This window comes from Mustelus asterias, chromosome 2 (assembly GCF_964213995.1).
Source record: "Mustelus asterias chromosome 2, sMusAst1.hap1.1, whole genome shotgun sequence".
NCBI classification, from domain to species: domain Eukaryota; kingdom Metazoa; phylum Chordata; class Chondrichthyes; order Carcharhiniformes; family Triakidae; genus Mustelus; species Mustelus asterias.
Genome location: NC_135802.1, coordinates 42,540,840 through 42,565,558, shown reverse-complemented (window position 1 = coordinate 42,565,558; position 24,719 = coordinate 42,540,840). Strand labels below are relative to the sequence as shown.

At 42.5% G+C, this 24,719-nt stretch overlaps 1 protein-coding gene across 1 annotated transcript in view; it reads left to right on the top strand.

Moving 5' to 3' along the window:
• Window positions 1-24,719, top strand: part of gpr158a (G protein-coupled receptor 158a) — a 512,094-nt gene that overhangs the window by 57,500 nt on the left and 429,875 nt on the right. The window contains exon 2 of the mRNA XM_078200264.1: window positions 17,109-17,214. Within this exon, the coding sequence (XP_078056390.1) occupies window positions 17,109-17,214 (106 nt within the window). The remainder of the gene's footprint in view (window positions 1-17,108; window positions 17,215-24,719) is intronic.

The window sequence follows — 24,719 nt, the reverse complement described above, 5'->3', positions numbered from 1 at the left end:
GAAAAGGGAGAATAAAGGGACATGGGAAGATGGGATTAGGGAGTCTACTCACAGAGAGGACACACCAATACTGACTGGTTGGGCTGAACTGCCTGTCTTAGTGTTGCAATTTCTTTCTCAATTTGTGGAAGGTCTAAATATTTCTCCTCTGACATTTTGAGTCCAGATGACCCTTTGTCAAAGCTAAAAGGCATAGAAAGTGGGAGATATTTATACTGTAGGGAGAGGGAATGAAAGGTTAATCATAGCCATAGAAACCAGGGGAAAAGACTACTATTGGCTGTCCACAGAGAGAATAGAGGGTGTGAATGGCCAAGCAGCAGAGAAGCTATAAACTGTGCCTAATGGAGATGTTGGGTGCAGGGGGTGGGGGGTGGGGGGGGGGGGGGGGGGGGTAGTGGGAATGGGATAGAGGTAGAATGTAGAAAAGGGGAAGTGGGGGGGAGAAAAGGTAAGGAAAGGGGGATGAAGTAGGGAGAAGGAAAGAATGGCGGGGGAGCGGGGGGGGGGGGGGGGGGGGGGAAAGAAAAATGAAGAAAGACCATAAAGAAATAAAAGATAGAAAACAGTAAAAAATTAAATAAAATAGAATGAATAAAAAGGGGACCGAGGTGGGATAGAGCAAATCATCTAAAGTTGTTGAATTTGATGTTGAGACCGGAAGGCTGCAAAGCGCCTAGCCGGCAGATGAGATGCTGTTCCTCCAGTCTGCGTGATGGTGGTGGATGGGAACTGGTTGGGCCTCCATTCAAGGAAGATATAGAAAGCTCTTCAGACTGTCCCTTTGGGGAAAGGAGGTAAAGAAAGATTGGACATCCATGGTTAAGAGGAGATTGTTGATTATAGTAAAGCGAAAATAGCCAAAGAGACAGAAGACATCGGAAGAGTCATGGATATAGAGATGGGGGGGGGGTGAACTCATCGGCTCGTCGTGCTGGTCAATCAGTGTGGCGAGCCAATAAGATCGTGAGAGAGGCAAAATATTGGATTTGTGCCTGGGATCTCGCCTCTCGCGTTATTACCAGCCCTGTTAAGCCAGCGTAACCAGCCTTGCGCCCGGGAAGGGTACGAGGCTGATGTAAATATTTATAAGTTTAAAAAATATTATTAGTGAGCTCAGGACGCAATCATCTGGTCTTACTCGCCTTAACAGCCACACCTATGGAGCTCCTCGCCTGGAGGTGAGGCAGCGTGCAGGGGCTGCACATTCTGCAATCAGGATCACTGGGGCAGCAATTGATGGGGGGGGGGGGAGGTGAACGGGGGTAGTGGCCAATGGGGGGAGGGGGTGAACGGGGGTGGAGGTTGACCGGGGGGGTGGGGAATCAGTGGTGCAATCAGCCGGGTGATTGGGAATCGGGGGAGGCAACCAGCTGGGGGGGTGAAATGTGGGGTGGCGATTGGCTTGTGGGTGGGGCACAATCAGGGGGCAGGTGGGAGGCGATGTCCGGGGTGGGGGGGGGAGGTGGAGAGAGTGACAATCTCCCAATGTATTGTGTACTCTTGACACAGTGAGCTGGGAGATCAGGGTGCCTGCGCAATAGCACTCTCCAGCAATCAACAGCTGGCTTCCTGGCGTGAATAAACTCTGTCCACTCCAGCTATTGGCGAGAATCACAGTTGGCCTCACTTTCTTTTCTGAGTGTCATGAGATTTAATTTTTTTTTCTCTCGCTGAAAAAATGGGTCTGAAGCTCTCCCGTTTTAATGCTCGTTTGGCACTTAGAATATTTTTGGTAAGATCGCCCCCATAGAGTTGTAGGTGGGAAGAGACTGGACAAGAGGGTAAAAAAGAGTCAAGATAGAAAGAAATCACTTCAATGGGGCAGGAACAGGTGGAATCAATCAGTTAGCCAAGGTGGTCTTGTTTGCAGATCTTGGAAATGAGATAGAAGGAGGCTGCACTGGGTTGGGGAATATGGGGTTTTTAAACTCTTTTAAATCTACTTCATAGAATCATAGAAACCTTACAGTGCAGAAGGAGGCCATTTGGCCCATCGAGTCTGCACCGACCACAATCCCACCCATCCCTATCCCTGTCACCCCACGTATTTACCCTGCTAGTCCCCCTGACATTAAGGGGCAATTTAGCATGGCCAATCAACCTAACCCGCACATCTTTGGACTGTGGGAGGAAACCGGAGCACCCGGATGAAACCCACGCAGACACGGGGAAAATATGCAAACTCCACACAGACAGTGACCCAAGCCGGGAATCGAACCCAGCTCCCTGGCACTGCAAGGCGTTGGACTACTCCCTGGAACTGCGAGGCAGCAGTGCTAACCACTGTGACACCATGCTGCCCAATGAACTTTGGATACGACTTATTCGTTCCTTTGGCTTGAATTTTGTTATCCCATTGTGGGAGATGCTAGGATGAGATGACATTGTTTAAAATATGGGGGCGGGGGGTTTGGTGGGTGGATCTCAATTAAGATGGAGATGAGAAGAAATCTTTACTCTCAGAGGGTCATCGAGCTTTGGAACTCTCTTCATCAAGAGCGGCGGAGGCAGAGTCACTGAATATTTTTGAGGCAGAGGTAGATGCGTAATATGGAGTCAAAGGTTATCGGGGTAGATGGAAATGAACTTACTAAATGGCACAGCAGGCTTGAGGGGCCAAACGGCCAACTTTTAATTTGTGTGTTTGTATCATCTGCAACCTTGAAGATTTTGTTTTCCTTCGTTCTGATCATTGACTTTCGTCAAGTGCTTGTCAGTTGCGTCACATCATTCAGACTTGCCACACTTCAGAGTTGGAAAGTGAAAATTAGGGATTGACTGAAATAGATTCTTATCTTTAAAGTCACCAGTCAAAAATCCAATCAGCTCCAAATGAATGAATGAAAAGCAGCGTGACTCAGACCAAGGGACGTGTCAGTGACCTGCAGCAAACTGAACAATCACCGGAACAAAAACAGAAAATGCATCAGACGAAGGGTCACCTAGACTCGAAACGTTGACTCTATTCTCTTTCCCCAGACCTGCTGAGATTACCCAGTATTTTCTGTTTTTGTTTCAGACTCCAGCATCTGCAGTATTTTGCCTTTATCTTATTGAACAATCACTGGTTTTTGTCTCTATTTGGAAGTTACGAGAGTCTAACCGCCAGGTAGCAGGAGCTGGCACATCAAATTGTTCCAAAACATTTGTCACCTCAAGCAGAGAGGGAGGATGGAAGGAAGGGTAATTGTGGCAGCATTTTGTACCACTCCTGATTTTCTTGGTGGGGGTGGGGGAGGAGAGGGAATTAGTCACCACTGACCAGAAACTGAACTGGACCAACCATATAAATACTGTGGCTGCAAGAGCAGTTCAGAGGCTGGCAATTTTGTGGCAAACTACATTCTCCCTGACTCCCCAAAGGCTGTCCACCATCTTCAGCAAGGGATGAAATAGTCACCAATTGTCTGGATGAGTGTAGCTGCAATAGCACCCCAGAAAATCAGCACCATCCAAGACAAAGCAGCCCACTTGATCCACATCCCATTCACTACCTAAACATTCATTCTCTCCACCACCAACAGTGGCAGCTGAGTGTCTACCAGAAGTCACAGTGCAGTAACTCACCAAGCCTCCTTTGACAGCAACTTTCAAACTCACCGTCCCTACCGCTTAGAAGGAAATGGTCGCAGATGCATGGGAACACCACCACCTGCAATTTACCCTCCAAGCCACACACACCGTTCCAGTTTGGAATTATATCGCCGTTCCTTCACTGTCGCTAGGTCAGAATCCTGGAACTCCCTCCCTAACAGCACTGTGGTTGTACCTACACCAGGCGGACAGCTCTTCCCAAGGGCAATTGGGGATGGTGAATAATTGTTGACTTAGATCTCACCCTATGAAAGAATAAAAGAAAAAGGAATCCACACCAAACTCTAGAACCATGAAAGCAGCGAGACATGTGCCTTAACCATGACACCGGTCCATGCGTATAAGTTAGGAATTTGGATTTTACAGTCTGTCCTGCAAAGTTCAGGTACGATTGGCACTTAATGTAATCTTCAAAAACCAAATACTGCCAACTAATGGAGTAGCACTTTAAGAACTTATTTGTCATTATCTTTGTGATTGGACTGCAGCAGCCTTGGTGGCTCACCCCAATGTATCCGGGACATGAATAATCCCGTAGGAAGCTGTGACATTAACTCCCAGTCTTATTTTCACACCAGTCCTGTTGCAGACATCTAAAGCAACAGAGCAAATTCACACTCCTTCCACTGAAGCTGGTTACTATGGCGATACTCTCTTTTTAACTTCTGTCAGCAGCTTCGATATGCAATCATATAACCACCTCACTGCAGCACAGAGCAACAGCTTTTTGGCTGCCAAAGCGTTTAGTGACGGTTGTTGCTTTCTCTAAAATAATGTATATATATTTTCCTCTTGTGTTGTTTTTTTTTCTGTTGGCTGGCTTGCTTTGCAGCATCTTCCTGAGAATGAGGCAGAGTCTGAAAGGTTATAGGTGTTGTTTCTTCAGATGGATGTGGTGGTAAATTGTAGTTTGCTCCTTCCCCAGTCTCTCCCTCCATTGAATAAAGATTGAAGTTATTAATTGAATACCCCAGTAAACATCCAGAAACTGGGATAGCTGCTTGGATTAGTTGACAACAACGACATTTTAGTCTTGCTTTTAATGCGCAGCAGTTAATTAGAATTTACAGCTGGTTAATTGAGAATCCATTAGCTGTTGCTGTGACAATACAATTGCAGGCAACACCCTGAAGCTGCGTTTCTCCTGGAGTTGACTGGTGATTATTTTACCAGGGGATAAATGAGAGTGATTGGCCATCATTAATTATTAAGACAGGGGGTGAGGTTGGGAAATACATTTTTCACACACTAGTGGAAATATGGGACTCTCTCCCGCGATAAAAACAGTGGTTTGTCAGTCAGGTAAAGATTTTAAAAGCGAGATTGATAGAATTTTGTATGTAAGGGCATCGGGAACATGGAGAAAAGATGGACAATGGAGTTGAAGTACAGATTGTCACTGAATGACAGATTAGGTGGAGAGGGCTGAATGGCAGACTCCTGCTTCTATGTTTTTACTCATCAAGTCTCACTCACTTTGAAAAATAGCACCTGAGAAGTTTACAGGATCGAAGACCATTCGGCCCATCCTGTTAGTGCTGTATCTATGTGAGAGAAGCCCAAAGCTAGATGCCTCTGCATTTCTCACATCCCTTACTTTCCTTTATTTCGAATACTCATTCTACGTGGACTGCAGGTGTTCAAGAAGGCAGCTCACCGCTACCTTCTCAAGGGCAATAAATGCTGGCCTAGCCAGCAAGGAATGAATAATCGGAAAAAGTAAAATGCAATGATCTCTACTTCACCATTCCTATGACACACAATTCTATGTCTCAACAAACCTCTACATGACAAAATCTCTCTTAACCACTTTTTGCAGCCTCTTAAGGACAATTTTAAATTGATGACTCCTCGGGGATAATTTTAACTGCGGCCAACGATGTACAGTGGACAATATTAGATTAGCCTTTCATTATGCACTGAGTCCAGTTGACTTAATTAACAAGGAAAGCCAGGCGGGGTGTACAATAGGAGGCCTTTCAGTGTCAATTATTGTCCAAAGTTAAAACTAACCCCCTTATCATTCAAATAATCTTTCTTTACTGAGTTTATCATGATGATAAAGAACGCCATTAAATTTCCTGCGTTCCAGTGGAAACTGTTCCAGCATCGTGTATTCTGACTTTTGGAAGATTGAGCACAATAAAATGTAAATGTTCAAATGAGCCAGTGATCTGACTCGCTCACTTTTGATCATAAGTCTCAGTGCTTCTCATTTCCTGATGTGTTTCTGTACTCTTCACACGTGACATGTCATTGTCTTGCCTGCTCTGCCCTGTTCTCATCTTCAAGATAAAAATAGATCCGCAGTAAATAATGTTGAAATGAGGCTGCAGGGTACAAGCATGTTTGTACGTTAAAATCCTGTTGTGTAATTCCAAGACCATTGTATTTAAGGGTTGTTAATGATTGTATTTCAGGTAAAACTGGGGAAATACTTTGTGTGAGATTTTGATTGTGAGTTTAAAACATGACCTCAGCCATTGGGCCCAGAATTAACTCTGGGGCACATTCAGTGTAGGGAGGGATTCTCTTAAAGCCTGCGCCACTCCACTCCAAAGGAATTTTGGCATGTCTATCTGTGGCATTTTATTGTTGTTACTTCATTATAATTTCATTTAGCATTGTGTGTGCAGCAGGGGTGTTGTGTAAGGAGTAACACGCCACACAGTCAACATTCTCGTACCTGCTTCATCGAGGGAAGAACATGATTGTTACGTAGGAACACAAGAAGCAAGTTTGACAAATGACAAATGTGAATTTGCCAAAGCCTATTATAAAAATCACAGGCCACATTGTGCAGACGTTAGGAATTCCAGCCGATATGCAGAAAACCAAAGTCATTTTAAGTTTCCACAGCCTAAAAGCATCAGAATTGCAAAGATTCCTTGGCATGGTAAACCAAGTCAGCAAGGTCCTACCAAACTTGGTGGATATCAACGAGCCATTATGACAGTTGTTGGGACAAGGTCAACAGTGGTACTGGAATGTGGACCAGCAAAATGCTTTTGACAAGATCAAAATATCTCTTAATATCACCAAAAGTTTAGTGCACTACGATTCAGCATTGCTAACAATTGTAGCAGTGTGCACATCATCTACAGGTATGGGCACAAAACTGTCTCAAATTCTTAAAGATGGACAAAGAAGACATTTTGATTTGATTTGATTTATTATTGTCACATGTATTAGTATACAGTGAAAAGTATTGCTTCTTGCATGCTATACAGACAAAGCATACTGTTCATAGAGAAGGAAATGAGAGAGTGCGGAATGTAGTGTTACAGTCATAGCTAGGACGTGAAGAAAGATCAAATTAATGCAAGGTACATCCATTCAAAAGTCTGATGGCAGCAGGAAAAAAGCTGTTCTTGAGTCGGTTGGTACGTGACCTCAGACTTTTGTATCTTTTTCCCGATGGAAGAAGGTGGAAGAGAGAATGTCCGGGGTGCGTGGGGTCCTTAATTATGCTGGCTGCTTTGCCGAGGCAGCAGGAAGTGTAGACAGAGTCAATGGATGGGAGGCTGGTTTGTGTGATGGATTGGGCTACATTCACGACTTTTGTAGTTTCTTGCAGTCTTGGGTGCAGCAGGAGCCATACCAACCTGTGATACAACCAGAAAGAATGTTTTCTATGGTGCATCTGTAAAAGTTGGTAAGAGTCGGGGCTGACATGTCAATTTTCCTTAGTCCTCTGAGAAAGTAGAGGTGTTGGTGGTCTTTCTTCAATACATCTTTAAGTGTTAAAGGTCTCGAGGGCGTTGGCTGTGAGGAGAGGTTGAATAAACTAGGATCGTTTTCACTGGAAAGAGGGGGAGACCTGATAGAGGTGTACAAAATTATGAGAGGTGTAGTCAGAGTCTTTTTCTGAGGGTTGAAGTGCCAATTACAAGGGGACAGAGGTTCAAAGTAAGGGGGAAAGTTTAAGGGAGATAAAGGGAAGTTTTTCACACAGGGAGTGGTGGGTGTCTAGAACGTGCTGCCAGAGGAGGTGGTGGAAGCAGGCACATTAGCAGCATTTAAGAGGCATCTGGATGGGTACATGAATAGGGAGGGAATAGAGGGATGCAGACCGAGTAAGGGTGGAAGGTTAGTTAGGGTATCATGAGCGGCACAGGTTTGGAGGGCCGAAGAGCCTGTTCCTGTCCTATACTTTTCTTTGTTCTTTGTTCTAAGACTAGTTTATTACATCACATGATCTCTCACGAACATGAGCCTGCGAGAAATTCTCTGACAATGTCATGTGATTAAGGTTTAAAATTGAAACCAACCGCAAACCTTTGATTATCCTTCTTAACCGAAAGAAAACTGCAAACAAAACATCTAGAATTCAAAGTTTTAGACTGAGACTCCTGAGACACAATTCATTGACTGAGTATGTTGAAGATATGTTCCAGATGACAGCAGATGTTTGTCAAGAATACCACTGGAACCAATCAAACTGGAAGATTTAAGTTGTATTGCGCTGGGAGCACACACTTCATTCATTACTAGACACCTAGCTGCCACTGAAAAGAGATTGTAAAAAATTAAACAAACGCAACAGCAGAATGGAGGGTATATCAAGATAAAAAAGTATTGCTAGAATGGATGGCCAGAGAATATTCCAAATAATCCAGTCCTTTGCCAATACTTCGAACAAAGAAAACATCTCGCAATCATTGACGATTTCTTAGTTTATAATGACAGAGTAGTCCTTCCTAAAACACTTTGATTCGACATTCACCATGGCAGATGGTGAAATTTGAATTCAATAAAAAATTGGAATTAAAGTTCTACCAATGACCACGAAACCATTGTGAATTGTTGTAAAAACCCATCTGGTTTACCAATGCCCTTTAGGGAAGGAAATCTGCCGACCTTACCTGGTCTGGTCTACATGTGACTCCAGACCCACATCTGGTTGACTCTCAAATGCCCTCTGAAATAGAGGAATGCGCAATAAATGCGCTAGCCCAGCCAGCGATGGCCACATCCTGTAATATGAATAACTAAAAATTAAGTAATGAAAAAACTAACCACACTCCACCATCCCCCGCCTCATTCTATCTTGTCAAACCTACTCCATCAGATCCCTGCTCACACTGGCTTATCTTACTTGTGCACTCATTCTTCTCTTTCAAAACCCCATCTGTCCATTCACCCTGTCACTCATCCTGATCCTTATACAATTTAATGCCTTTTCTTGATTAGGTAGCATTCTTAGGATAACAGGCAAACCCTAAAGAAACTCGATCTAGTCACTTTCACTAATGCACTCTATACATCAGGAGCATACACACCACCACAATAATTCATAGGTCACTCCTTCCCTTCCTGCAGGAGAGAAGAGCTCAAACCATGAGGGAGTTAGAAAGAAGTGGAGATGGACCTGCACAAATCACAAAGCTAGCAATTGCAGATCCTCAGTGGCCTGAATGGCATAACAGGGCTTGGGAGCTAGGGTAATGGGGACCCTTCATCCATCTGGTGACAGACAGACATTATCTCCAACCTATATGTTATTCAATACTCAGGCAATCGACCCTATTTCAGCAGTTAGAAAATATGATCACCTCTATAATCTCCTTTGGTTAGTTGCAACATTCTTACCTTGCTAATACATATCTGTGTACTTTCTCTGTCAGCAGCTTGTGCAGCTGCCATTGGTGGATGCCATGGATACTGAATCCTCAGGGGAGATGATACTTTTAGAGGGGTCACCACCACAAGACCCTCCTTAACATGCAGCAGCTCAGATACTCACAGTTCGGTGGGTCCAGTTACACAATTATTTAGGGTGTCACCTAATCTCTCACACATCACACTTTGCAACTGACAGTAATGGCTGAGTTAGTGGTAGAGAGTCTGCCTCAGAAGACACAGCCCTATCTGAGATCTGCTCAGCTGGACACCAATGTTGTGCCCAGGGAATGGTCAATGAAAAGGACAACTATGGATGAGCAGCAGAAAATCTGCAACTTGCTGGCAGGCCTTCCACACATGTTGTGCTTGACTGCAAAGAGAATGGAGCAGTACAGCTCAAGGATGAGTGGGTTGATGTCACACGGCATTACAAGTATGTCCTCTTTCATGACTCTGTGGAATATCAATCACAGCAATCAAATGACTCTATACAGGCCTTGACCCTGGCCTTGCAGACTCTTGAATGCCAGCATGCCTGTTGCCTCAAAATGAACTGCTCCCCACCAATTGATAGGAGTGGATTTTGATCGGTCCATGACAGGGATGATGGTTAAAGGAGACGTGGAATTAGAGACTCCACTCAGAGTGCACTCACCTCTCACCTGTTGTAGGTGCAAATGCAGCGGTTTTTAGTGGGGCCATCATGAGCTGCAAAATACAGAGGATATCAGCCAAGAACATCTCAGTGGTCAGAGCAGAGATGCAACCTGTCTCCAGCTCTGCGGAAAGAACAGGGGTTGCCTCAGATGAGAATGGTAGGAAAAAGGAAGAACCACATTTTTTACAAAGCTATGTGCATGGCTGTCAGACAAAATGATTTGTCGTGAAGTTTCTGTGCCTCGGTAAAGTCACATAAATTTATTACTTTGCACCACTTTTGTGTGTTGCCAATTCTTGGTGCCGGGTAGCAACTAGTCTTTCCAGGTGGTGAATGGGAAGGCCTAAATTGAAAGGGGAGCATGCAACAGGTGGTTGCTTGGTAACCGGGCTGATTTATGTCAATGGGATTGGGAAGGTGTGGGTGGGCAGGGAGAGAGAGTGGCCATTGGATGGGCTTGTTAATCTTGGTCGAATGTTAGTGGCTAACTGAACCTCATGGCTATAAGAAAGTCCCTGCCATTGCAGGCAACAATGTGAACGTTTGGGCCACCATCTTTCTACCCAACCTTCTCCTCTTGCTGTTCTTCATTGTCCTCAGATCCCTCTGCAGACAATGGTCTGAATTTTCATTAAGATGGAGAGGGGATTTGGTTTAGCCAAAATGGTGCTGGATGCCTGCTTTTAGAACTACCGCCACTAAACCCTAACCCACCATTTTTTGTGGGGTTGTGTGGATTGCCATGTGTGTGACTTCAACAAAGCTCTGCACCACTGGAAGCCAGCCAGTGAGGCAAACCCAAAGTGCCTACTCTTTCTGACCCATCCTGATCTCAGGCTCAATACTGCCAAAATGTAGAAACTAACATCCTGCCGTTAAGTACTCTGAATAAATCCTTTCCACGTGTTAGGTAAGAAAGCAGGGGTCCACACTGGGTATTTATTGCTGTATTAACCTGACTTTTAATTAACTCCCTTGAATTGCTGTTGACTCGTATCTTTGGTTCCAAATGGCGAGTTTCTAGCTGCCTGTGAAACCCTTGGATGCTGTGTTTCAGATTGAAATATCACTCCAATTGAGAAATTAACATTTTATATTGTTAACCTGCTTTCCCAGAGGCAATTGCAATCAGACAAGTGCCTATTGAGTGACCTTAAAAATATAGGCATGGTTGAAAACAGTTAGATATATCCATCAAATGGCCACTGAGGAATATCTCTCCAACTTGCCTTTCTCTTTTTTCTTTCTCCTTTGCTCTCTTCACAATCCCAATCATGGTGGAATTTGTGAGTGCTTTCTCCTGTAAGCCAGGTTCTGCCTGTCCTGCTGACTATCAGTTGCATCATCCCCCTCCCTCCCTCCGTCCTGTGTTTGTATCTCTCTATGTTACCAGAATATCCCCCTCCATGTGTTCTGGAGCAAGCTATCGAGATACCTCTCTCCCTCCCTTGTGTGTTAGTATGTTTCTAAAAATGTTCCAGTGCACACAACCTGCAAGTCTGAGCCCAATGCTACATGTTCGATTAAATTCCATTGTGTCAGACGCAGGAAGGAAAGATATTGCTGTAGCCCTGCTCCTTACATGGCTTGGGTCCTCAGTGAAGCACTTCAGTGTTGAAATTTATATGCACTTCAATGCCTCTATTGTAGGAATGATGTATTGGTTTGTAATTTTCATACAATTTTAATTCAACGTTGCTCTTCCTTTAATATCCTGTCCACCACTTCCCTGATACTTGCTGAAATTGTTTATCTATTTTTATTACTACATCATTGATACCTGTTTTTAACCCGATTGTGTAGTCTGCATATAGATTTTTTGATGCAAGTCATATGCAATTCAGCCTTCAGACTGGGAGCATGTTTCTTGAATAAAATATTATCATTACATTATGCAATGCCAATCAATCTATATCTAGTGCAGAAATGAACAATTTAAACTGTTGAGCTCCATCCCTGCAAATAATAAATTCTTTAAAACATTTTAAAGATTTTTTTTTCCACTTTACCTCTCCATCTCCTTTCTCACTCTCTTAATCCAATCTTTATTTCCCTCCTTTTATTTATTTTGGTCTACCTGATTTGACTGTATGTGTCCCCTTCCCTGTTGCCCCTGTTTCTTTCTTAATCCTTAAATCTAATGGTTAAGGAAATTGATATTAGTGCAATTGTAAATTCCCCTCCAAGCCATTCACCATCCTGACTTGGAAATATATCGCCGTTCCTTCGCAGTCGCTGGGCCAAAATCCCGGAATTCCCTCCCAAACGGCATTGTGGGTCAACCCACAGCCTGTGGACTGCAGCGATTCAAGAAGATCTGAAGACTTGACCTTTAAGACTTGATTACCTGTAAAGACTCGCATTCCAACCATTATTTTGTAAATTGAGTTTGTGTCTTTAGATGCCCTGTTTGTGAACAGAACTCCCACTTACCTGATGAAGGAGCAGCGCTCTGAAAGCTAGTGGCTTGTGCTACCAAATAAACCTGTTGGACTTTAACCTGGTGTTGTGAGACTTCTTACTGCGATTCAAGAAGGCAGCTCACCACCACCTTCTCAAGGGCAATGGGGGATGGGCAATAAATACTGGCCTGCCAGCGACGCCCACAAATGAATTTTAAAAACACGAATGACGTCCTGATACCTTCGCCACGCTGCTATCAGTTCGCACTTCCAGCAAGTTACAGTGCAAAATATTTCACACTGAAAGGTGCAGGAAATGGTCTAAATAACAATGCACGCTGCACAATGTCCCACGCAGCAAGATTGGGCCCATTAATATCTCATAAAATATATTTTGATAAATTGCTGTTTATCGCAGTTCAGAAAGAAACAAGTTTGCTTTGTGACTGATGATTGTTTTCTAGGGAGGATTGAATGACACTGTTTACCTCTGAACAAATAAACTTGTTTGACAGAAATATGGAATTATTATTCTGAAGTGGTTTAGGATAGTCTCAGTGGTGATTCAGTGAATGCTAGATTAAGTAACTGCTTTGAAGGCTAGTCATTCACTAAAGTGACAGCTGAGTTTACAGAGGTTTGAAATGTGCTTTATTTCTTACTGTGCAAAATTTTAAAAACATCTTTGTTCTGAGCAAATATGAACTCGCATATACATTGATTTACTTTGTGTACTGGTGATTTGGGGAAAATTTTGAATGTCAGATTAACGTTTGCACCACTCATCCTGATTGCTACCTCATGTGGTGGGCAAATTGTAAATGCCAACATGCCTAATTTAAACATTAGCACCTTCTGTAATAAACTCAGGGCACCAACTAACATCAAGTTAGTCAAAGTATTCTTTTTGCCCTTGCATGCAATGCTTACAGTATTATAGAATTAGGACATTTAGTAGTTAGAACATCTTTTATTGCACGCATTCCTGTCTGCCTGTGCAGGATACAGCAGGAATGATGTCAAATTTGCAGGCATAACCAATTCATAAAAAGCTGAGTTGTTCCTTCCTAAAACTGCAACTGGGTTGAAACTATTACAAAGTGATAATGCTGACATAACCAGAAGAGCAAGAATGGCCAAAACATTTAACTTGACAAAGTACATACATGGAAAGCTGAGGTTGGGGGCTGTTTGTGAGAAGATTTGAATGGAAGAGAGTTGTTTGGTGGATGGCTTACATTAGCACAGAGTATTGTGTGATTATGACCTATTGTGACATGCTGTGCTAGTTTTGTTATGATGCGCATTTCCTATGTGGTTCTCCCAGTAAACGTTTGCCAATGATGAATAAAGAAAGGAACAAATACTGAAATAAATCTGCTGTTTTGTGGATAAAAAAGATGCCACTTCCTGTTTCAGGTAAGGTTTTGTTTAGAAGATACATTTTGTTGAACTATAGTCGACATATCATACAATACAAACAACATTGATAAACTCTTCACCACAGAGAACAGTAAGAATTTTGCCAGATAGATGCCATTAAAGTCTCCACGAAGAAGAATTGTTTGTATTTATGACCTCTTGGCAAAGACGCAAGAAGTATATCTTAAAGGGTAGAATAGACAGCAGTGAGTGGCAAAGCTACAATTCAGACCAGTAGCTGTTCTTATAAATCATAACGGCAAAGTAATTACAGTTTAGCATCCTTTTCGGAATCGGGAGATTAAATTAGCCTTAATTGTACTGTTTCAAATTGTAGTAACGCGGATTTCTAATTTTGTTTTATATTTTTAAAATCAGTCCACATGCCTGGCTGCCTCTTAGAGTTTACAGTAGGTGGGTGAGAGAGGTGGTGGTGACATTGGACATGAAACTATATGTCACGCATGAGAGGTGGAAACATTAACCACGGCTGTCATCTGAACGCCGCAATAAGATTACTTCAGTAAGCCTCCTGTGATCGATATATTATTGTTCTTATTACAAACACAGTTGTAAATTCTTTTGGCTGTTTTTTTATCGGTATGGCGCAGTGTTTCCATTTGGACATGCTGTGCAATGCAGGACTGGATGGTTCATCAATTTTATGACACAGGACTTGAGGGTTTATTGGATTTGTGAGTTGGGGATTGGATCACCAAGTTATTTTTCTGGTACATTACTTGAAGTCTTTCTCCATTGACCATTGAAATATCACATGGCAATAATTATCCGAGCTTGTGAGGGATGCAAGCAATCGCAGTGTATATTAATTAGGGTTTATTGCACATATATTGAATATTTTAAAGTTGAACATTATAAGTGGTCATGATTACTTATGTGTGATTCGTTTAAAATTTCCAATTGACACTTCTGCTGATGGTACACAGACTGTTGAGTTTATGTATAAGGCAGCAAGGCATCGATTATACAATTGACCCATGTGAGAGAGAGGGGGATCTGAAATCTGCATAACGCTCCAGGTACTCCAGTTTCCTCACACGATCCGAAAGAAGTGCTGGTTAGGTGCATTAACCATGCTAATTTCTCCCTCAGTGTATCCGAACAGGTGCCGGAGTGTGGCAACTAGGGGATTTTCACAGTAACTTCAATGCAGTGTTAATGTAAGCCTACTTGTGACACTAATAAATAAACTGTAAACACTCCATACCTGCAATGTTTAGGAATTATTCAGTGCCTCTTAATCATGATTTTGTATTCACTGGCTTCTTCTTGAGTATTATCTGTTTATATCTGAATGGAGCAGAGCAAATAAATTATATCTGTCTGCGTCCAATTTGAATTGAATTCAAATTGCAGTTTGATTTGATTTGATTTTGATTTGATTTATTATTGTCACATGTATTAGTATACAGTGATAAGTATTGTTTCTTGCGTGCTATACAAACAAGGCATACCGTTCATAGAGAAGGAAACAAGAGAGTGCAGAATGTAATGTTACAGTCATAGCTAGGGTGTAGAGAAAGATCAACTTAATGTAAGGTAGGTCCATTCAAACGTCTGATGGCAGCAGGGAAAAAGCTGCTTTTGAGTCGGTTGGTACGTGACCTCAGATTTTTGTGTCTTTTTCCCAATGGAAGAAGGTGGGAGAGAGTATATCCGAGGTGCGTGGAGTCCTTAATTATGCTGGCTGCTTTGATGAGGCAACAGGAAGTGTAGACAGAGTCAGTGGATGGGAGGCTGGTTTGCGTGACGGACTGGACTACATTCACGACCTTTTGTCGTTTCTTGTGGTCTTGGATAGAGCAGGAGCCATACCAAGCTGTGATGCAACCAGAAAGAATGCTTTCTATTGTGTATCTTTAAAAGTTGGTGAGAATTGCAATGAACGACCAACAAGCTGTCTTTGCATAAAATGTAATTGTGGAGGACATAGTGTCCTGATGGAACAAAGAATCTACTTTTGTGAGTAGAAAACTTGCGTCGTCCATTACTAATAAAAAATTACAATTTCACAACTGGAATGAGTTTGTTAGTTTTTTTCTATGACTGTTTCCTACTGTACCCAACAGAATGAAAACTTGGCAGAGAAAATAATATTCAGCACCTCACATCATCTACCATCCCTTGGTGGAAAGGGTGAGAAGGTGACATAGATATGAACATGAGGTTCCCACAGTTTCTAACCTATTTCTCTACAGATAAATGGCTGGGTGTTGCTCAGTGGGAGCGAGTTTAGTTCAGGGGAACATGTGCGGTAACAGCAGGAAAATGCCATCTGGTAACTTATCAGCTCATTAGTACTGGCTGCTGGTGTCTTGCCGCAGGCACCTTAGTAAGGGCTTTTAGATGGATAACAAGAGCAAACTTTTCAGATAGATGATGACTTTTAACATGTAAGCTGGGGGTCTACGGTGTACATAAAACCTCCAAATGTAATTTTGATGAATAAATAATTGGAACATATGCCAAAGCCATTCCTACCACCTTTGTCCATGCAGAGTAACCTAAGCAGTGGTCCCTAAAGCAATTGCTGAAACTCACTCAAAAAATGGCCCAAAACCACCTTTGTCTTTTATTTTTGTGGGCTTCATTGTGTGGGGGAGTTTGCAATTATGACCCCACTTCTTACCAGTTCCACTACATTGCAGCATAATAGTTACAGGGTGGATACTGGGGGGACGTATCCTCTTCAGGGCGAGACTAGAACAAGGGGATACAGCTTAAAAATAAGAAGGTTCCCTTTTAAGATGGGTTTGAGGAGAAACCTTTTCTCTCAGAGGGTCATTATTCTGTGTGATTCTCTTCCCCAAAAAGAAGAGGTTGGGTCATTGAATTTATTCAAGGCAGAGTTAGACAGAATGTTGTTGAACGGGGGAGTCAGGGGCTATTGGGTCACACAGGAAAATGGAGCTGAGATGATAATCAGATCAACCATGATCTTATTGGATGGTGTAGCAGGGCCTAAGGGCAGAATGGTCTCCTCTTGCTCCCAAGTCCTCTGAGTGTAATTTTATGTCCCCGGTGTGGCAGGGGCAGGACTGTAAAATGCAGCGAGCCATTCAAAACTCCATTGACTATGGCAGATGGATGGGGCTGTAAAATTCTGTCCTAAGATCCTATGTCTTAAACATGCAGAAAGATGTTGAAGAAATATTGCATTAATTATTTCAGTTACATAGTTCATTGGTTTAAGATATCAAATGAATCTTACAAACCATTTGAAAGTGGCAACATAATTTAAGTTTATTTAAGTTTAAGTTTCACACCTTGTACAATTAACTATGTATTCCTGTTCTCTCAATCAGGTTACTAACTGTATTAACCTTGATTGGTTAACTCTTCCCATCTATTTGTGGATACTATTAGTTTTATTTTTCTTCCAGGGGTGTTGTTAGAGTTGACATAAATCTACAGAACGTGGACATCGACCAGTGTTCGACTGATGGATGGTTTGGAGGAACGCACAAATGCAGACTCAACAGTACTAAGGTAAAGCCAAACACTGGTTGAAATGGGCCTTCCTTTTGTGGGCTGGATACAGGAATTATTTGCATTGTTGTGGACTGTTTTAGGTGTACAATGATAAGTGAAAACAAAGTCACACAAATCACTTGCTTTATTGGTGCTGTCTTGCTTTTGTATATCAAATGTATGTGTGTTGTTATTCTCTATTTCAAGTACTTAAAATGTGCATGAAGATGTTAGCTGGAATTCTCCGGTCTCACACGCCCTGCTACCGCTCATCTAGATCTCCATTCACAGCAGCGGGACTGGAGAATCCCAGCCGCAGGTGAGGTCGGAGAATTCTGGCCATAGTCTTCCCTTACATGTCTAAAGAATTGTTATGGCTTATAAAGCGCAAGAATTATCACATGGAATACAGTGTCCAGTTGTAGTCATGCTACTTATTAGACCATAAGACCATAAACATAGGAGCAGAATTAGGCCACTCAGCCCATTGAGTCCGCTCTGCCGTTCAATCATGGCTGATATTTTTCTCATCCCCATTCTCCTGCCTTTTCCCCATAACCCCTGATCACCTTATTAATCAAGAACCTATCTATCTCTGTATTAAAGACATTCAATGACCTGGCCTCCACAGCCTTCTGCAACAAAAAGTTCCACAGATTCACCACTTTCCTCATCGCTGTTTTAAAGGATCATCCCTTTAGCCTGAGGTTGTGCCCTCTGGTTCTAGTTTTTCCTACTAGTGGAAACATCCTCTCCACATCCACTCTATCCAGGCCTCGCAGTATCCTGTAAGTTTCAATAAGGTCCTTCCTCATCCTTCTAAACTCCAATGAGTACAGGCCCAACTGTTCCTCATACGACAAGCTCTTCATTCCAGGGATCATTCTTGTGAACCTCCTCTGGACCCTTTCCAAGGCCAGCACATCCTTCCTTAAATACGGGGCCCAAAACTGTTCACAATACTCCAAATGGGGTCTGACCAGAGCCTTGTACAGCCTCAGAAGTACATCCTTGCTCTTGTATTCTAGCCCTCTCGACATGAATGCTAACATTGCATTTGCCTTCCTAACTGCGGACTGAACCTGCACGTTAACCTTAAGAGAATCTTGAACAAGGACTCCAAGTCCCTTTGTGTTTTTGGTTTCCTGACTCTCACAAATCATTTTCCTTCTTCAATTCGCAGTTTATTTATAGAAAAGAAACAGTGATAAACCTGCTTTCTGACTTTGGAAAATATAGAGCCTCTTCAGAATCTAAGATTGATTGTCACTTGTCGATGGTTTTGAAGGATGGAAATCAAAATAGTGACTATGAAATCGTTGTGTTGTGGTATATTTGTGCCTTATAGCCATCAGCTGGCAGAGGGGAGAAAAGCTGACCAATTGTGTTGCAAATCTATGAGTACCCCTGTCATGCTTAACACTGTCACTTAATAAGCATGGATGAAAAATATTTGTTTATTCAGCTACAGAATCTGCAAAGTACCACAATAAGAATTGAGGAAATAACATTTTACGGATAAGAGATTTACAAATTGACAATATACTTGAAAACTGTGGTGAAGGAGTGGGTTGGATTGTTATTCTGCCCTCACAGTGAACACTGTTCTGGTCAATCATTGTGAAGATCTGGGAGGACATCTGACATCATGAATTTTTAAATCCAGATCCCTTGGTCTTACGCAGAGATGGGGAGCGCACACGGTAAGATAGATTTAAGTCTGAGTTGTGAAAGAGATGTGGGTGGAACAGGTTGAATGGCTCTTTCTCACTCTGAATTCCCTTACATTCTTATCAATAACAAAAAAGAAACACTCAAAGACAAAATTACATTCTTTTAATATGGAGCTTTAGGGTATCTATGGCTCTGAAGTTGGAACTGTTTTGGATATGAGAGAAAGCGTCAGAGTAATGGTGTAAGTAGAAATGACCAGGATGGTGTTTGAGTGCTCTTGCCGACGTTTACTCAAATCAATGTCTTCTTTGAAGAATAATATATAGAAGATAAAACACCCCATGTTCTTTTTCCCTATTTTGCAACTGAAGCTAGGTTGTGTAATTCAAGACAGTTAGTTGGAATTCCATATTATTTGTCAGATTCTTTTGTTGCATTCCAAGGGGAAGGGGTTGCTTCACTAACCCTCTGTCAATCTTATTCTTGTACAATAAGTGCATTTAACAGAGAGCGGTGTTGCAGGTTGAATTATTCATGAGATTCTGTGGCTTCTTGAATAACAAGACACATGGCCCTCGGAATTTGGACAAAGTGCATAATTAGTTGCTATCTGAGGAGTTTTCTGTTCATCTCATGAGGCTAACCATTTCTGTAGTAATTGAATAGTTGCTAACAGTTGTCTGCCAAAGGAGCAAAATGAAAATTGTTTTTTTGGCAAAGGTGGAGGAATAATAAAAAGTCTGTTTCTCTCTTAGGTTGCTGGCGAGGAATTAAATCAGTGTGATTTTCCAATTGATCTTTAAAACAAGTGCTTAAGCCACTTGCCACCATGAAGAATAGCAATTTTACATTTATTGTATATAGCCCTTAAAAGGAATTGGATGTTTATTCGTTGTTCTTAAATTAAGGTTATTCGCGTTTTTGTAAATTGTGGTGGTGTTCTGTTGAAAACGATTGACTACGAATTAGTGCAATAATGTAATAAGATGATGAAATGCAAGTTCAGCCTGTTGAATTCCTAAGTTAAGTTGGACAAAATGTGGACAGGTTCCAAGCAGATCCAAGACATCTCCCTGAGTAGATTGAGAATGGGTAAATTGAGGCACGAGGAGAAAATATCAGAGCAGATTTATTTGTAGGCGACTATAGTACAGTCTCTAGCATTTGGCTAAGAACAGTTCTGTCGGGGAAGGAGGCTTGAATATAGATCAGCTACTTACTCTTGGGGCTGCACAAGGTGCTTAGCTGGATGGCTAAGGAGGACAGTGGAAAAATAATAAAACTATAAATTTCCACAGTGCTTCAGATTTATGACTATATTGTAGTTCTGAAGCCATTAAGGCCCAATATTGCTAAAATTCCAATGCACTGTGTGGGTTATTGACATTTTATAATGCATTTAGGCAGTAAGCCACTCTGCGGTAAAGTTCATTGTCTATGCAAGTCATAACTTGTGGATGACTACATTACTTTGAAATGGGAAGAACAGATAAACATAGAAATCATAGAAACCCTACAATACAGAAAGAGGCCATTCGGCCCATCGAGTCTGCACCGACCACAATCCCACCCAGGCCCTACCCCCATATCCCTACACATTTTACCCGCTAATCCACGCATCCCAGGACACTAAGGGGCAATTTTAGCATGGTCAATCAACCTAACCCGCACATCTTTGGACTGTGGGAGGAAACCGGAGCACCCGGAGGAAACCCACGCAGACGCGAGGAGAATGTGCAAACACCACACAGACAGTGACCCAAGCCGGGAATCGAACCCAGGTCCCTGGAGCTGTGAAGCAGCAGTGCTAACCACTGTGCTACCGTGCCGCCCGATAGGGTAGATAGGGTAGATAGAGAGAACCTATTGTCCAGGCCTAGTGGCAGAGGCCAGGAATGAGAGTCAGACCATTAGGACTGAAATTAGGAAAGATTTCTACACACAAAAGATAATATATGTTTGAAACTCTCTTCTGCAAACTATGATTAATGTAAAATTAATTCCTAATTTTAAAATTGGGCTTGATAGATTTTTGTTAACCAAAGGACTGGACGAATATGGGATAAAGAGCACAAGACCGTAAAACCATAAGGAACAGGAGTTGGCCTTTCAGCCTCTTGAGCCTGCTCCACCATTCAATAAGATCATGGCTGATCCAATGTTCTTCACGTCCACTTTCTTGTCCTTTCCCTTACTGATCATAAATCTATCTCAGCCTTAAATATACACAAGGACTCTGCTCCCACAGCTCTCTGTGGCAAGGAGTTCCAAAGACTCACATTCCTCTGAGAGAAGAAATTCTTCCTCATCTCAATCTTAAATTGGCAGCCCTTTATTTTAAGACATAAGAAAATAAGAACTAGGATCATGAGGAGGCTATCTGCTCCCTCGAGCCTGCTCCGCCATTCAGTAAGATCATGGCTGATTTTTTTGTGGACTCAGCTCCACTTACCCGTCCGCTCACCATAACCGTTAACTCCTTTACTGTTCAAAAATTTATCTATCTTTGCCTTAAAAACATTCAATGAGGTTCCCTCAACTGCTTCACTGGGCAGGGAATTCCACAGATTTACAACCCTCAACTCAGTCCTAAATCTGCTCCCCCTTATTTTGAGGCCATGCCCCCTAGTTCTAGTTTCACCGCCAGTGGAAACAACTTCCCTGCTTCTATCTTATTTATTCCCTTCATAATTTTATATGTTTCTATAAGATCTTCCCTCATTCTTCTGAATTCCAATGAGTATAGCCCCAGTCTACTCAGTCTCACCTCATAAGCCAACCCTCTCAATTCTGCAAACAACCTAGTGAATCTCCTCTGCACCCACTCCAGTGCCAGTATATCCTTTCTCAAGTAAGGAGACCAAAACTGTATACAGTACTCCAGGTGTGGCCTCACCAGCACCTTATACAGCTGCAACATAACCTCGCTGTTTTTAAACTCCATCCCTCTAGCAATGAAGGACAAAATTCCATTTGCCGCCTTAATTACCTGCTGCACCTGCAAACCAACTCTTTGAGATTCCTGCACAAGGACACCCAGGTCCCTCTGCACAGCAGCATGTTGCAATTTTTTACCATTTAAATAATAGTCCATTTTGCTGTTATTCCTACCAAAATGGATGACCTCACATTTACCAACATTGTACTCCATCTGCCAGACCCTCGCCCACTCACTTGGGCTATCTATATCCCTTTGCAGACTTTCAGCCTTCTCTGCACACTTTGCTCTCCCACCCATCTTAGTGTCATTTGTGAATTTTGACACACTACACTTGGCCCCCAACTCCAAATCATCTATGTAAATCGTAAACAATTGTGATTATGCCCTCAGGCCCTAGGCTATCCCATGAGGGAAAACATCCTCTCAGCATTTACTTTGTCAAGCCCCTGAAGAATCCTAGAGATCACCTCTCATTTTTCTAAATTCCAATGAGTAGAGTCCCAACCTGTTTAACCTTTCCTCGTAAGACAATCCCTCCACACCGGGGATCAGCCTAGTTAACCTTTACTGAGCTGCCCCCAATTAAATAATATCTTTCCTTAAATGAGGGGAGCAAAACTACTCAGAGTACTCCAGATGTGGTCTCAGTAGTTGTAGCAAGACCTCACTACTCTTATAATCCAACCCACTTGAAATAAAGGCCAACATTCCATTAGCCTTCCTGATTACCTGCTGCACCTGTCTGCTAGCTTTCTGTGTTTTGTGCACAAATACCCACAAATCCCTTTGAGTTGCAGCTTTCTGCGGTTTGCTCCATTTAAATAATACTCTGTTCTTTTGTTCTCCTTTCCAAAATGAACAAATTCACATTTTCACACATTATACTTCATTTGCCAACTTTTTGTCCACTTACATAACCTATCAATATCTCTTAGTAAGTTTGTATGCCTCTTGCAACTTGCCTTTCCGCCAATTTTTGTGTCATCTGTAAATTTGGCTCCAGTACATTCGCTTCCTTCCTCCAAGTCACTAATATATACTGTAAACAGTTGTTGTCCCAGCACTGATCCCTGCACTCACAGGTCGCCAACCTGAAAAAGAACCGCTTATGCCCACTCGTTGTGTTTAGACCCGTTAGTGAATTCTCTATCCATGCCAATATATTACCTCCAACACCATGGGCTTGTATCTCATGACTTAACATTTAGTGAGGTGCCTTGTTGTTGAACGCCTTCTATAAGTCCCAGTACAACACATCTCCTGGTTCCCCTCTATCCCCTCAGGTTGAGACTTCCTTCAAAAAACTATAATAAATTAGTCAGGCATGATTTCCCTTTCATGAAGCCATGCTGCATCTGGTTGATTAGATTATGATTTTCCAAATGTGCAGCCATTATTTCCTTAATAATTGATTCTAACATTTTTCCAACAATAGATGTTAGGCTAATCGGTCTATAGTTACCTGCTTTTTGCCTCTCTCCCTTTTTGAATAGGGGTATCACATTGGCAGTTTTCCAATCCTCCGGTACTTCTCCAGAATCCAAGAATCCAAGGATTGTTGGAAAATTACAACCCATGCATCCACTATCTTGGTAGCTACTTCTTTTAGGATCCTAGGATGCAAGCCATTAGGGCCTGGGGACTTATCTGCCTTTAGCCACACTATTTTGTCTCAAACTATTTATCTTGTGATGGTGATGGTACTTCATTCTTCCCCATATTCTGTAGTATTAATGGGATGTTCAAAGTATCTTCCACCCGAAAGACTGGTGCAAAATATCTGTTTAATTATTCTGCCATTTCCTTATTCCCCACAACTATCTCCCCAGTTTCATTTTCTAAGGGGCCGATGTTCATTTTGTGCAGCAGGAGGTAAGGATCTGGAATGTTCAGCTTGAGAGTGTGCTGGAGGCAGAGTCAATCATGGCTTTTGAAAGGAAATTGGATCATTAATTGCAGATGCCTGGGCGAGGGAGCAGGAAGAGCGGAATTACTCTTGCAGAAAGACACCACAAATATGATGGCGGAGCGGCTTCCTTCTGCAGTTACCACTTTATGATTCTGTGAGTTCCTGCTTAATGACTCAGGTAAATGGCTGAGCATCAGGAATGATGTGGAGATGCCGGCGTTGGACTGGGGTAAACACAGTAAGACGTCTCACAACACCAGGTTAAAGTCCAACAATGTGAGTGGAGGGAGCGTTAAGCACAGGTTAAAGAGATGTGTATTGTCTCCAGACAGGACAGTTAGTGAGATTTTGCAAGCCCAGGCAAGTCGTGGGGGTTACAGATAAGCGTTCGGGTAAGCGTTCTCCAAGGCGGCCTGCACGACACACGACAACGCAGAGTCGCTGAGCAGAGACTGATAGCCAAGTTCCTCACACATGAGGACGGCCTCAACCGGGATCTTGGGTTCATGTTACATTATCTGTAACCCCCACGAGTTGCCTGGGCTTGCAAAATCTCACTCACTGTCCTGTCTGGAGACAACACACATCTCTTTAACCTGTGCTTAACGCTCTCTCCACTCACGTTGTCTGTACGTTTAAGACTTGATTACCTGTAAAGATTTGCATTCCAACCATTATTTTGTAAATTGAGTTTGTGTCTTTATATGCCCTGTTTGTGAACAGAACTCCCACTTACCTGACGAAGGAACAGCGCTCCAAAAGCTAGTGGATTTTGCTACCAAATAAACATGTTGGACTTTAACTTGGTGTTGTGAAACTTCTTGCTGAGCATCAGGAAGGCAGGGCTGATGACCTGCCTGAACAGAATATCTGAATATTGTTATCTTTCACTCACCTCAGAAAAACTGCACAGTTGAAGCTGAATTCTCAAGTCTGCTATCTGCTAATAGCCAGCCTCCGGTATTATCCAAATACCTGGCTATTTTCTCTTTCCTCTAT